The following is a 15,750-nucleotide window of genomic DNA, read 5'->3' as shown; positions in this document are numbered from 1 at the left end:
TGGTGAAGCTTGTCGCTCGTTGGTATGTTGACTGGTTAACTGACAGCAAGGCTCTGCGACTTTTGAACTGAGGATGGATGGTAAGGATGGATGTTAATGCCTTTCTGGAGACCATTTTCAAGGACACAGTAAGACGTATGCCCTCTGCACTGGGAGACACGCCTCATATCCCCATCATTAAAAAATCAGCACCACCCAGAATTTACAATAGCTTATTTCCACAGACAATAAGACTGCTAAACTCACTGTGATACGCAGAACAAAGCCACTTTTGGAAATAGGTATAGTGAAAATGCCAACATTTTATCACAATTTAATCAAAACACCCACAATGAATAGCAAAATAATTGTTTTTCCAAATTTTTAAATACCTCATACACAATGCTATTTCTGTTTTGTTTGAAGTAATTATTTTATCAGCAGTTTCTCAGTTCTTTTTTTTTCTTGTTCAGTGAGAGAAATCTCACTCATTATGTTTTAGGTTTGAATAAGTGCATTAAAGTCAGGTTCAGTGTTTGAGGTGGAAATAAGAAGGACACTCACATCAACAGCAAGGTCCGCCTTCCCTTCTGCACCTGAGAGCTCAAGGATGTCCTTGCCTTCCTTTTCACAAAACTAGCACTGACTTACAATAACACCTCCTGTCACGAACCTGGGTCTCTGACCCAGCGTTTTCAGTTTACGTTTTGAGTTCTTAAGTTATTCCTTTATTATGTTGAGTAATTGGATTATCTTTTGGTTGCCTTTAGTTTATTTATGTTTCACTTAGGTCTTCGGTGTTAGTCTGTCATGTTTCTTGTCTTCTTGTACATGTTGTGAAGTTGTATTGTCATGTCTGCTTTCCACTTTGTTTCCTGTTTTATTTTGATAGTCTCTGTTCTATGTCAGTGTAGTCCACTTTGCTTCCTTTGTCTCGTGTCAGATTAGTGTCAGCTGTTTCCCCATGTGTTTCCACTTCCACTAATCACCCTCGTGTGTATTTAGTCTGTGTATTTCTGTCAGGTTGTCTGTTGTTCACATCATGTTCTCCACACCATGTTTCTAAATTTCATGTCCAGGTTTTTAATGTTGTTTGTTTTGTTCACCCAGTTTAGGTTAATGTTAGTTTTGCTTCAGTTTGCCTTGCCCTTTGTTTGTACCTTTTAACAGCCTCATTAAACGTCTCGCTTTTTGTTAATATTCAAGTTTTCTTCCACATTCTTTGTGTCTGCATTTTGGGTCCTCTTTGCAAATTCATACAGTGTGCTGCCGCATACTGCGACACCTCCTGGTATATAGCACAATGCAAAAACACCAATTTCAGTTCTGGTTTGGACAGCCAATCATAAAACCTGCTGGTTTGTTCCATTTCAGGCCAGGCCTATCTAAGCAGGGAGTCACTTCTATAAAAAAATCACTATATTTGTGGTCACTTTCACTCTTTAATTGTGTCAGTGTACAAAGATGGAATATCGGGCCTATGTCATAGACATTGCAGCTTTAGTCCAGAGACAAGGAGAAAAGGTCTAGCAAAGATTCAAATGTCTGTTCCCACTCTGCATCAGACCAATTGTTGTACTTTTTTGTGTGTTTAGCTTCATAATGTTCATTCAAACTGGAATCCTTAAACACAGCTATCTGCTCTCCATAAACTAAGCAGATGGCTTTACCTGACGTCAGTAAATAAGTACTAAGAAGCTCATGTTTACATTCTTCATAAATGTTTTATTTAATGTGAGCTGATAACTTTGAAGGCCAGCTTCTTTCATAAAACTCTGTTCCAACACATTTAAAGTGAAGCTGCATTCGCTTGCACAGGAAAAACAAACAAACAGTCGCCTTCAAAATAACAATAAAGTTGTATTGTGTGGTGGCTGGAATATGACAAACTATTTGATCTTATGTGGACTGGCCACATGTTGGATGTGCCACAGATGCTGTACAATGTCCAGGTATGTTTCAAATCATTTCATTCTTACACCTTCACTGCTTACTCAAAAAGTAGGTCCATATTATCCAAACATCAGTGACACAGGGTTCAAAACTGGTCTAACGCATTCTAGGACAAGTGGCAGAAACATTATCTGTTCCCACTACAACCTCACAGAAGTGGACATCGGAGCAGCCAACCTTAAACAAAGAAATGTGATGCTTGTCAAGTATTGATGAAAAAGAACCAGCTGGCCTGTTGTCGTTATCACCTACTGTATCCTCCAATAAAGACAGATTGGTGTGGAATGTGCGAGTCACCAGGAAAGAGGGACCAAAGCTATATGTCAGCTGTGGGAATGAGATGGCCTTGCACACTATTCTCCCAATGACTGAAATGTATTTTGACTTAAAACTTGTTATATAACTATGGGAAACCTTTTCTGTTTGTTTATTTTTGTTTATTTATAAGGAACCCCATTAGCTTCCACAACAGTGGTTGCTAATCTTCCTGGGGCCAAAACCATCAAATACAATCAAATATAATATTACACAATAAATTGGATACCAAATATCTGCATAATTTGGCTCTTATATCCACAGTAAGGGTTTACGATTAAGAAAACATAAGCATATAAATATTAATAACACTGAAACAAAATACACACATTTCCATTACAAATGACATTGCCCTCTTACAGTATTTACAATGAATTAAAAGCTGCCTAAATAGGCTTATAAGTGATTTTTAAAATTATGAATAGAAGCCAATTCTCTAAGTGCGTAAGGCAACTTATTCCACTGAAAAGGTGCGCTAAATATAACAGAGTTTTTCAAAAAGTTGTGTTTAACTCGAGGAGTTACTAAATTGCGGTTTGTTGAAAATTGTGTACTATGATTATGTATTTCATCTGGATATTGCAACTGAGCAGAAAAAAAATATGGTGTGTTTAACAGTATTACTTTCTTTAAAAATACAAGTAAGCCATAGTATAATTCAGCTTGTACAGAAAGCCAAGAAAGTTTATCATGCATTTTATCGATATTTGTATAGTATGAACACTTTAACACTAAACTGGCCGCCTTGTTCTGGACTAACTGAAGTCTGTTCAGAGCTGACTCACTGTTACCACTTCATTGTATCCTAGATGAACATGTTCATTTGTTACTTAGACAAAGTTTACTTCTTTGATTCCACCTTCTTGCATGATTTGGGATATGCATGTTTGCAAATTTGTTGCTGTTCAATAATGTCATCAGTAAGTCCACAGTAAGAGTGTTGCTGTTGAGGGAAAGCAAACAATGTTCTTCATGACTGATGCACCTTCTTCAGCTTGAAATTGTCTTTTAAAGCACTGTTGGTATGTAATCTAAAATATGAATTTTGCTTCTGTCAATGAAGAGTAAAAAACATTGGCACAGAGTTTAGTAAAGAAAAAAACGAGCGAGTATTTTCTGTGTCTTGTGATTATTTAATTTAAAAACATGAGAATGGAGGCTAGAGTCTTTTCCAGCTGTCATAGGATGAGAAGGCAGGGTACACCCTTGTCATGACTTTATTCCAAGGCTCTCGTGGCAATATAGACAACAATTCATGCTGATATTTATAGATCTGGCCAATAGGAAGAACATGCCCACACAAGAAACCAGCAGGTGGATATTTCCTCAGTTTTGCCCAAGTTCACGTGGTGTAAGTATAGAGAGGGAACCTGAACCCTCCTGTCATTGTGCTCATTCTGAGGAGAGGAAGAATTTGGTCTGACTGCTGACTTCAGCCAGGTATTGGAAGTAGAGGGCAGTATAAGTAAATACAGTATTTTGGTAATAATGTGTGAGAAGCTTGAATGCTTTGCTTTTCCTGCAGTGAACACAGCTATATACACACACTAGGAAAGTCACAGGATTGGATGCCATAAAAGTAATGTGTCAGCAGAGATGGGCAGTAACGTGTAATCCGATTACTTTTTTCAAGTAACGCGTAAAGTAAGGGATTACTATTGCAAATTAGATTACTGTTACTTTCCCGTAAGCACGCTGTGTTACTGCATTAATAAACCGTGATTTTGTTTGTCTCATGACAATGAAGTACGAGCGTGTGACGTCTGTGGCAGCAACAGACGTGTGTAGATCAACAATGGATAATATGGAGGACGGGAGAGAGTACGACCATGCAGCTTTTAAAGCTTGGAAGTACTCACATTACTTTGAGTTTGATTCCGTAAAAAGGGTAAAATTAAACTTCAAATCTGAGCAAGCACCGAGCACGCTGCCACGGGAATGTGAAATTCACAGAGAAACCCCCGGATCCCCCCACTGACATGACCACTGCGGTGGCAAACCTCCACCAGCCCCACTCCTGCTAAACAGGTGAAAGTAGATTTAAGAGTGGCATGACTTAGTGCTGCTGAATCTTAGATTTGAGTTTTTTCTTTTGCTGTGCATTACCTGCATCTATTTGAAAGAGTGAGTGTAAACGCAACACATTATTTTATATGCTGAATATGCAGAAAACAGGTTTAACTGTTAAAAATTTTCTTCAAGTCAAAGACAGTTACATATAATAAAATGTTTGCTCGATGCAATGTGCATAAAGTTAAAAGATTAAAACTAATAAAACAATTTTTAAAAAGAGGCTTTTCCATTTGATTCAATTTTATATGATGGATTATGCAGAAAAATGGGCTGAAAGGTCTATTGCTTTATTACCTATTCAGATTGTGTATCATGTTTTTAAACTAAGTAATAAAATAATAAAGTATATAATTACTGTTGAAAATAAGTAATCAGTAAAGTAATGGGATTACTTTCTTGGAGAAGTAATTAGTAACTAATTACTATTTTCAAGTAACTTGACCAAACTGTGTGTCAGTAATGGTGAACAGTGTTCTGCCTGCTGTCAGACAGACTTAGTAAAGAAAGGCTAATGAGATTTTTCTTTCTTTTTTTTACAGGCCAAAATGAATGATTTTGTTTTGCTATAATCACACTTTGAAAACAGCAGAAGTAAACACTGGACATTACTTCTAAGCTAGATTTGAGGTCTTACCTCCGATGTGATGCGTAATTGCCAGTAATGTGTCCACTGCCATCACAGCCTGGAGTAGGACACCTAGGGTCAAGAACACATTCACAGATCAGTGTAGTGCTTCTACAGACTTTTCAGAAAACAAAAGCTTTCTTGTGTACATATCCTGTGTCTTGCATTGTCTTTTTCTCCCATGTTTTCATTTCATTTCATTTAAATACTCTCCCTTTCTAAAAGAGAAACTCATAATTACATATGCAATAAAGCAAGCAACAAAAACACCTGTATAAATTGACTGGTACTTAACTATAACACTTTTCTTTATATATATATATATATATATATATATATATATATATATATATATATATATATATATATATATATATAGTTTTTATTAGTTTTTTTTTTCATTTTCACAAATAGTACATAATTACATAATATAATAAAGTGTACAGTTCAGAGCCATAAAAAAACAAAACAAAACAAAAACCAAACAACCCCCCCCCCCCCCACAAAGCAATAAACAACCCCAAAACAAAGCAAAAACAAAAACAAACAAACAGCCTGAGAACTAAACACAAAACAAAACACCAGCTCAGATCCATCTAAAAAATAAATAAAGAATACAATACAGTACAATACCTGTGGTCCCAGTAGTACGTTGCAGTTGCAGTTTGAACACTCAAGAGAATCCTTATAACATAATACTAGAGACATCAGGTTCCACATAATTGGTTCCTACACCTCAAAGAATTGGTCTGTTTTTGAGTGCAGTACACATGTAAGATATTCCAATGGCACTAGATCCAACACTACTCTTTTCCAACCTTTAGTAGTTGGTGCTTTTTCATTAATCCATTGGAGTAGTATATTCTTCCTCGCCGCATAGGTGAGAATACAATACAACCTCCTATTATTCTTGGATATTAACCACCGGCTGGGGAGACTCAGTATGAGAGACAAAGGGTCCATCTCCAATTTACAACCCAAAATCTTCTCCATTTCAGATAACACATTAGACCAATATTCTTGCAATTTCAAACATGAACAGAGGCTGTGAGTTAGGGTACCAATTTCTGTCTTGCATTTGATGCACATAGGTGAAAGGGTAGGATTATATTGATGTCTGCGAAATATGGATATATGCATTCTGTGTATGATTTTTAACTGTATTGCTTTCGTACGATTACAAACTGAGATTGATTTGGCATAACTCCAGACATGTTTCCACTATTCATCATCAATTATTATACCTAACTCCTTTTCCCATGTGCCTTTAAGCCTCTGTGACATCACTGAAGGTACAGAATATAAAGCCGTAGAAAATATCTTCACAGGTACCTCTTTATCTGTTAAAAATAATAATTTCTTAACATGAGAGACTTCATGACTCTCACTGAAGTTAGTACTGTGCAAGATATAATGCCTTATCTGTAAATAACGGAAAAAGTCATGTTTGGGGAGAGAATATTTCTCAACCATTTGGTCAAATGGCATAACCACATTGTCGGAGAATAAGTCCCTCAGTCTGTGAACTCCTTTGTTCTTCCATTCCTTAAAACCTATATCAAACATCCCCGGTTGAAAGTGAAGATTATTCACAATAGGGGTGAACATAGATGTTAACTTCAACCTTCCCTCAATTCGACATACTGACCGTCAGGCCTTAAGTGTATTAAGTGTGACTAGATTATCACAGCCCGATCTAATATCTTTAAAGTTCTTAAAGAACAGTTAGTCCCTTAATGGATACTTTGAAAGAGAGGTTTCAATCCCCAACCAGATAGAGTGTGAATTATTTGTGACCCAGTCATGAATATAGCACATGTGAGTATTCAATTGATATGTTCTAATACAGGTGTGGGCAACTCCAGGCCTCGAGGGCCGGTGTCCCTGCAGGTTTTAGATGTGTCCTTGAACCAACACAGCTGATTTCAATGGCTAAATTAGGTCCTCAACATGTCCTGAAGTTCTCCAGAGGCCTGGTAACGAACTAATCATGTGATTCAGGTGTGTTGACCCAAGGTGAGATCTAAAATCTGCAGGACACCGGCCCTCGGGGCCTGGAATTGCCCACGCCTGTTCTAATATTTGGTAAATCTAAACCCCCTACTGAACCTGGGAGCTGTAATGTAGCCATCTTAAGTTTTGGTCTGAGTTTGCTCCATATAAAAGAGCTTAGCCAGCCATTCAGATCCTTCATCACCCTATTTGAAATTATAACTGGAATAATTTGAACAGGATATAACAGTCGAGGCAAAATATTCATCTTAACCATTGGTATACGTCCTAGCCAGGAAACGGGTAGGGAATTCCATCTCTCCAAATCCTGCTTTACCTTCTCGAGCAGAGGGGCAAAATTTGCTTTATACATTTGTTTAAATTTTGGAGTTATAAATATCCCTAAGTATACAAAACCTGTGGGGGACCTCTTGAAAGGGGAAAGAAAACAGTCCAGTTGGCACTGAATTAGGGCTCCCAGTTGGCACAGCCTCCGACTTAGTCAAATTTACTTTATAACCAGAAAATTGACTAAATGTATCAATAATGTTAAGTAAAGCCGGTACTGATGTCTTGCATCCAGAGAAAGCACCAAACCGCCCATGTTCCTTTGCTGAGCAGCCTGAATTAGACAGAGAAGGCGCCTGACATTGTTATGGGAATTACGGCCTTTTATATAGCCTGTTTGATCTTCTTTAATAATTAGAGCTAGGAGAGTTTCGAGTCGAGTAGCTAATATTTTAGAAATTATCTTCTGGTCCACATTTAGAAGAGCTATCGGTCTATAAGAGGAACAAGACTCTGCACACTTCCCCTTCTTCAAAATAAGAGAGATATTAGGTTCCCTTACAGTCTGAGGTTGTCTGTAAATACTGTGGTCATAAAATCAGACGGATGAGCAGGAGGGTAGTAAACATTCAATATAGAAACAACCATACCCAATAATATTTCCTTGACTATAACATACCTTCCATGCCTGTCCTTGACACACTCTGTATTTGAAAAAGGGAGGCTTTTCCTCACAAGGATTGCACCCCTCTACTTCTTGAGGTAAATGAGGAGAAAAATACCTGTCCAATTCCACCTTGCTGTAATTTAAGGTGTTCTACATCATATAAATGTGTTTCTTGCAAAAGTGCAATATCAATGTGTTCTTTTTTCAGAAAGGTGAGTATTTTTCTCCTTTTAATAGGATTATGGACCACTCTTACATTCCATGTACACAAATGCAACTGATTACTTGCCATATTATTTAAGTCACCTGCTGATAGACAAGTTACTGAGGAGTAGTGTCTTCCTGCCTCTGTTCCAGTGAATGAAGCAGCGAAACGGCCTCCTTCGGGGTGTTAAATCTCCTATGAGTCCCGTTCACCATTACTCTCAAGGTAACTGGGTATAGTAATGCATAGTCCACATTCATCTTCCTCAGCCGCACCTTTACATCATCGAAAGCTTTCCGTCTTCGAACGACCTTCATTATAAGTGGCCTGGGACGTTGATCAACGCCGGGCTTTGGTGCTGAGGATCGGTGTGCTCGGTCAAGTTTCAGCCTCCCTGCCTTTGTGTCCATCTGGAGGTACTCCGGGATCCACTTTTCAAGGAACTTAACTGGATCTGGGCCCTCCGTGCCTTCAGGTAAGCCGACTATACGTACGTTGCACCTGCGACCTCAGTTGTCAAGTTCATCTTTATGTTCTAGCATCTCATGTATTTGTTTCTCGAGTTGTGCCAGCTTAGCCTCTGATAATGTCGCCGTGTCCTCCACATCAGCAATCCATTTCTCCGCCTCATTCATTCTGGTGGCGATCGCCTGCAGCTGTGAGGTCTGTTCTTTAATAGCTTCGAGAACAGTAGAAATCTTGGAGTCAATTACTTTAGTAAGATTATCAGTTATTCTATCCAAAGCGTGAACAATACTTGGCTCCATAGAGCCGGGACTAGCAGACATGCTCAGTATCTCCGGTATGGTGCCTAGCTCCTCTTCGTTTTCAGCATAACTGGGAGTTTTCCTCAATGAATTTTTTGTACTTCTGTCTGAGATTTTTAGGAAGTAACTGTCCAGGTTCATGTCAAAACACTCCCCTTTAGAAATTCTGTACTTGACGCTGTTCAAATATAAAGATATGAGATAAATATTAACAAATACCATTGGAGCTCACTCAGCCACAATGTCTACTCTACGGCGCCATCTTGAATTCCCCCATAACACTTGTCAACTCTGAGTACTCTTTTGTGCTTTTTACTACAAGCTTCATTCACCCAACCACACACATGTTCAAACCTTGGTGCCCGCTCTAACATTCACACACACACTCCAGTTGTGAGTCATGAGCATTGGGAGGAACTTGAGTTCAGTACTTGAGGATACTGACCCACCCACATTCTGCTTGGTAGATGACCTGCTCTATGTCCTCAGCCACAACCATTCATGTGTCACCTTCTGTCACCTTGCTCATTTTTCAGAAAGAAAAATGAGTAAGGTGACAGAAAGTGACAAACAAGAGACAGAAACCTTCTGTCTCTTGTTTCTTGCTCACCCTGGCTAAATAATAGAACTTGTGGTCTTCAACATGCCTGTTGAAAAGCAGAGCAGCTATGAAAGACCACGGGTTTGTTTGTTTATCAAACAATGAGACAGTGAAAGAGGCTATTTTAACAGAGCGTTATCTATTTATCAGTGACTTTGTAGATAAGATGAAATTATCTTTATGTTCCTCCCATTATGAAGATGATCACCAGTGTCCTGAGTCATGTATCTCCTTCTCTCCAATAAAAGTGAATGACTTAGTTACAGTAATGGGAAAGATGAAACCCTCATCATCCTCGTTAGAGATCTTGCCTCCTTCTGTCCTGTTTGGAACTTTCACAATCACTCCATTGCTGTCTATTATTAGCAACTCACTGAGAAAAGTTTGTGGGTTCTCTCAACACATCGCATTCGATCGGGGACCCCAGTTTACATCCTGCATTTGGAGAGAGTTCCATGCCATTGTCGGTGCCAAGGTTAGTCTTTCCTCTGGCGTCTATCTGCACATTAACAGGAAAACCAAACGAGCCAACCAGGAGTTAGAAGCACTGTCCACCTGGAGCAAGTAGCTATCCTGGATCAACAACACAGTACCATGACGTCTTTGGCTATGGTGTCTCTACATTTAACATCTATCAACCTCCTCTGTTTCCACCAACTGAAGCTGAGAGTTCTGTCTCTTCTGTGCAGCAGCATCTGCTTAGCTGTTGGCACCTGGAAGGCCACTTAGGCTGCTCTCCACAGGACAATGAACCAAAATACGTACATTGCTGACTTGCTGACGCCAGGTTTCTGACCAGGCTACTGACCTGGTCAGAAAGTTTGTTTTTCCACAAAAGATGTTCCACCCAGAACAGAACCCAATAAAATATTACAGTTGCTTATTAACCCTTTGAAACGGAGGCCTTGATTAATCCTTTGTCAGTAGTTTAACACTTCTTATTTAATATGAGGATACACAAAGTTTTCCATCTGTCCCAAATGAACCCCCACAACCCAAATTTCATTGCAAGCACTGATTTGCATGACATATTTCATTGATATAATTTCTCACATGCACACGTCTTCCTGCCCTACTGACATAATCCCTCTTAAATGTATTAAACATTTAGCTATAATTTCCTATAAAACCCTCTTGAGATTCCACTGCTTTAGATCATTACAGATCAATTTACAAACTGCCATTCATTTAAAAAAATTCTTTGCAACTGGGTTTGTTTCTCTGCCACAGCTCTTAATTGTACAGCTGGTTTTCATCACACAAGGTTTGTAAAAAATATTAAAGACTTACACAAGAAGCTCTTTTTTGCTGTCTTTGGGCTGAAACTTGACCTTGAAGCTGGTGGTGGTGACCTCACCGGGGTATTTCCTGTCCTCCAAGTTCTCTTGGTCCTCTTCCTCACCTTCAGATGAGGTATATGAGGGAGCTGTGTACTCCACCTAAAGCAAGGTAAGACATAAGGTGCTTGTAGCAAGGACCCAGGCTGCCAGACAGTTTTTCCCAAATGTGAATGTTTTTTTATTTGTGCAAACAATTTAGGAGATAGTCTGCTCCATGCTTTTGCGGCTTCCTGCCAATCAACAACCGAAAGGGAGGAATCCCGTTGAGGCCTGGGGTACCTCCTGCACTGTAAACAACAGAGGGGTTGGTGGGGTGGCTGAAGAAGAATTTAAAATTCATGTTTCGTGCAGTTCTTTTAGTGTACAAGACATGAACAGAGGCCCCTGGCCAGTCAGTATCTCTTTTGGGATGCTGACTGGGGAGATGACCTGAAACAGTGCCCGCCCCACACTTTCTGCAGAAATAGTGGGTGGTGACACTGCTTTGGGATATGGCAGTGCATAATCCAACAGAACTAATACAAATCTGTGTGTACTTCGGTGAAATGGCCTAATGAGGTCCATACCAATACGCTCAACCGGGACCTCCATTAACAGTAACGGATACAAAGGAGCTTTTGGGAGGCCCGGCTGGTTAACCAACTCCGGACACTCCGGGCAGGACATGTGCCATCGATGCACATAATCTGCCTGGAAAATCATTTTCCACGGCTTCTTCTTTCGTGCGAGTGTTATGAATCACTTAATAAATCCATCAATCACTTGGTCAAAGGCTGAGCATAGGATGTCATCGCAAGACTGTTTTAATAGGAAATCGTGTGTGGAGTGAATTACTAGAGGCAGCGGGGCCTCAAGTGAAGTACCTGCCATCTCCTCCTCCCCAGAGTCAGCATCAGATGATCCGCATCACCAGTGAGTGCAGCACAGACACTACACACCGCTAAAGGTCGTAAATGCATCCCCTCATACTGCCCCAAAAGGTTAATAAACCCTGGCCAATCTGTCCCCAGAATTAAGGGATGTGTCTGGTGCGAGCTAACTGCAGCCTTTACACCATGCATTTTTTCACCTGTATTTAATTTGATTGATTGATTGATTGATTGATCATACTTTATTCATCCCGAGGGAAATTGGGTTAAGGCTGCCCGCCATGCCAGCGCCATCTTACCCTTCCGACCATTACACAAACATCACATGGGAAAGACAGGTCAGATAGGTATAACAATGGTAAATACACAACATGAGGAAATACGAGGAGAAAAAAGAACTCCCCCCAGACTGGGCTCCAACAGGGAGATCTGTTTGAGAACAGAAAAAAAAAAACACCTCAGTGCATACAAAAAGCACATGACTATCAATACACCATAGAAACACGAGACAAGCAACAGGGGTGGGTAAAGGGTAATAGAGAGCCGGTGTAGACAGCGCATCCGGTCCTGCAGCATGTCTGCGCTGGTCCAGTCGACCGCCATCTTCCCCGAGAGGGGACAAGCATCGAAGGCGTTTGGAAAGGGAAGGAGGATGAGTGTGTATCAGTGTATGTGTATGTGTGTGTGTGTCCAGAGTTCAGCTGAGACAGTGTCCTTCGCCCTGCCAGGCTAAGTAAACAGTCTTCCAGCCAACCCAGGTGGCCTTGCATAGGGGAAGAACAGTCTAAGCATCGTCTGTTATCAGGGTGTTTTTGTTCAGCTCCAGCCTTGAGATCACAGCTGGCGCCGAAGTGGTAGCCGCATGAAGTGATGGTGGCTTTTACTTTAGTGCGAACAACTTATATGAATTTCAAAGCTGTTCTAACAATCCGACACTGGTCTCTCAATCTCCTGTTGGAGAGCCGTGAGCTTCTCCATGATGTTATCAAACTTACGCTCCGTGATGTTGTCATTCTTGTGCTCAAAGAGCCGATTCTGAGAACTCATGACCGCAGTGAGCTTCTCCAAGATGTGATCCAATTTGCGCTCACAGGTCTTATTCTGAGTGCTTCTCCAAGGTGTAATCCAATTTGCGCTCAGAGGTCTTATTCTGAGTGTTCACGGCAGCTGCAAGCTTCTCCAAGATCTTATCCGTGCTGCGCTCAATGAGCCCATTTTGAGAACTCACGCCTCGTCCCATCATTTCAATCCCAGTGGGCAGCCTTGTGGGGGTTTGAACAGCCGGTTCCGCTTTCTTAATTCTTCGATAAGCCAGGGCCAAGCCAGCTCCAATCAGCAAGAACCCTGTTATCATGGTTCCGAATAGATAGATATCTTCAGCGTCTTCGATTGACAGTCCCGCCAGGCACACAACCCTCGTGTTATGCCACCCGTCCATCGTGTATCCAGCAGGAAAAGTGCCTCCAGGACACTCAGGCTCACCCGGGCCCAGACTTCTCGTTGAGAAAAGGGTGTCAATTGCATTCAGGGACCAGTTGATCAAATCCATAATTCCTCTCTGTGAGAGAGTGTTCCAGGGAAAAGTAATACAAAAACCACGAGACTAGACAAGGACACAAGAGGCCAAGCAGGGAAGCTAAGGGAGAGGAGGAGGAGGAGAGGAGAAAAGTGCGACTGCCTTCGTCAAGAGCAAGAGAGCAGCAGCACTATGGCCTATTCGTGATGTTCAGGTGAAAGTCAGCCCAAGCAACTAGACATTCGACTACACTTGTCCCATGCTTGGAATGATCCCGCAGCTTATCTAGGAGATGGCGATGCACCACTGCCTGCTCCTGGTGCACAGCTACCAGGTCAGCCAGCATCTGGGTTAGCACCTCCACTGGCTGAAAAGAAGTGACTGTAGCAAGGATCCAGCCCGGCAGGAAGTTCTTCCTGCGTGTGAAGGTTTTTTTTAATTTGTGCAAACAGCTTATAAGACAGTCCGCTGCATAATTTCTACAGCCCACTCTCTCTGCAGCTCAGTGATCCTCTCCCCTTAGGTCCTGGGATCCTACTGAAGTAGGGAGCCATGACCAGGTGATGGAGAACAGATATGTGGGGCAGCTTCACCGCTCCCCTGCAGCTGAGCCACAAACCATGCCACAGTGCTTAACCTTATTAGACCACCACCCAATGTAAGGGTAATTGAACAGTACTACTTATTTCCTAAATCATTTTTTATGGTTCTATAATGGTTAATCCACCATGTGCATCACTTTAATCAAACCAACAATTTAAAGCTAAAATATAATTATTTCTGTTATCAATAAACTTTCTAATGTATTATTTTTCAAGAAAGGAGAAAAAGCAGTAAAGCACATTATTGTTTTTTGATTAAGATGTCAAATTGAAAATATTTACTGGCGTTCCAAATTAAATTTTTAATGGTTTAATATGACACTAATAATAATTTACGACTTCAATCTTGACAATTTCTAAAGTATTTGTGTTTTTCTTGTTTTTATTGCAGGTGCTCTAATACATTTATTAAGCACTGTAGGTTCCCAACAAATCAGCTCTGATTCGCTTTCATTTTCTCTAGCTGTCCTCATTTACAGTAGATCTGTAATTACCTCTTCGTGGTCTTCTTCTTTGACACCACCCATTTTGGTGAAGTCAAGTGGGCCTTCCCACTCTTGCTGAGTTTGGCCCTGAGATGCAGTGGCTCCCACATGTTGAGAGGAAGAAGACAAAGAAGATGAAGGCTCTGGAGACTGTACTCCCTCCCGCTTGGTCTTCTTCATGCTAAGGTCCAAGGTGCCATTCTCATCCACCTCAATATCCGCCTCCTAAGTGAAGACACAGTGTGCAAATGAAGTGACTGCAAACTCAAAGAGCACGAGTTTCATACACTGTTAGGCTATTTTAAACTGTAGTTTTAAAAAAGAAGCATGCGTCTAAATGAAATTCACTGTGCATCACCTTGGTGCAGGGCTCCCTGGTCTTGGTGCTGAGTGTCTCTGGTCTCTCCCAGCAGCGGGTGGACAGGTTGAGGATAGCTGTTGCTGCCATGTGGGCTGCCTCTGCATCTTGGCTATAGTCATAACCGCTGGAGGACAAGGTGCTCATAGAAAAGCTTCCTGACATGCTGTGACTGGGGGAGGATGCCTTGGGGAATAATTTAGCTGCGTACAAGTGGAACAAAATGATTTCCTTGAGACATGAAATTGGGAGGAGATTACTGCATATTCTACGACTATATGAGTGCAACATAAGTACTAGTTCAGGTTTCCTTTTAGTTATAGCAGAACCTCATACAATTTTATACAGAGTTGGCAAGTGAAAAAACAAACAAAATTTTATGTATAAATTATTTAAAAAAGTAAAACATTTTGTACAAAAACATACAGTTATTAATACAAATTTATAGACGTTACTGACAAAAATTGTTTTTTGGTATAATGTCATTTATTGATCAGAATAATTGTAGAATGACATATTCCATTTGGATATAACTCAGGTGGACTGCGCCTTAAGTTGTTTCTGATACAGGTGTCACGCATGGCAGCTCTGCCTCTTTAGCATGTAAGTGTGAATGGGAAACATTATAAAAGCCCTTTGCAGAACCTAGCTATGTTTGAAAGGTGGTATAAAAAATGTGAATAAGACCATTTCACATAGAATGGTTAGTACTGTCACCTCACAGCAAAAAGACTCCTGGTCTAAACCAGGAACCAAATGAGTTTGCACGTTTTCCCTGTGCCTGGCATCTTCCAGGTAGTTTGGCTTCCTCCCACAGTTCAACTGATAGGTTACCTTGTGCTTGATGAATGTGAGGAGGGTAAATGTTTGACAGAATTAGAATTTTTCCCCATCTGTCTCTCTTCTCATGTTTGGTGTGTGTCTTCTTGTTTCTGTGTTTGGTTTCTTTTAATTGTTTTAATGTTTTACTTTGTAGCTTAGTTTTATTTTGTATCCTGTGTTACTTTTACTTATTCACTGTCACCTGTATCTAATTTCCCCTGCTGTTTGTCATTTCTCAGGCTCAGTGTATAACTAGTCCTGTGTTCCTCTTTGTTAGAATATCACAATTCTGG

At 40.5% G+C, this 15,750-nt stretch overlaps 1 protein-coding gene across 10 annotated transcripts in view; it reads right to left on the bottom strand.

Moving 5' to 3' along the window:
• Positions 1 to 15,750, bottom strand: part of myt1a (myelin transcription factor 1a) — a 50,029-nt gene that overhangs the window by 20,589 nt on the left and 13,690 nt on the right. For all 10 annotated transcript variants that reach the window (XM_085145052.1, XM_085145054.1, XM_085145051.1 and 7 more), the window contains exons 11-14: positions 14,636 to 14,838; positions 14,287 to 14,502; positions 10,756 to 10,904; positions 4,955 to 5,017 (exon numbers count right to left, since the gene is read on the bottom strand). In XM_085145052.1, the coding sequence (XP_085001178.1) occupies positions 4,955 to 5,017; positions 10,756 to 10,904; positions 14,287 to 14,502; positions 14,636 to 14,838 (631 nt within the window). The remainder of the gene's footprint in view (positions 1 to 4,954; positions 5,018 to 10,755; positions 10,905 to 14,286; positions 14,503 to 14,635; positions 14,839 to 15,750) is intronic.

This window comes from Neolamprologus multifasciatus, chromosome 20, assembly GCF_963576455.1.
Source record: "Neolamprologus multifasciatus chromosome 20, fNeoMul1.2, whole genome shotgun sequence".
Lineage (NCBI taxonomy): Eukaryota > Metazoa > Chordata > Actinopteri > Cichliformes > Cichlidae > Neolamprologus > Neolamprologus multifasciatus.
This window is presented reverse-complemented; position numbering and strand designations above follow the sequence as displayed.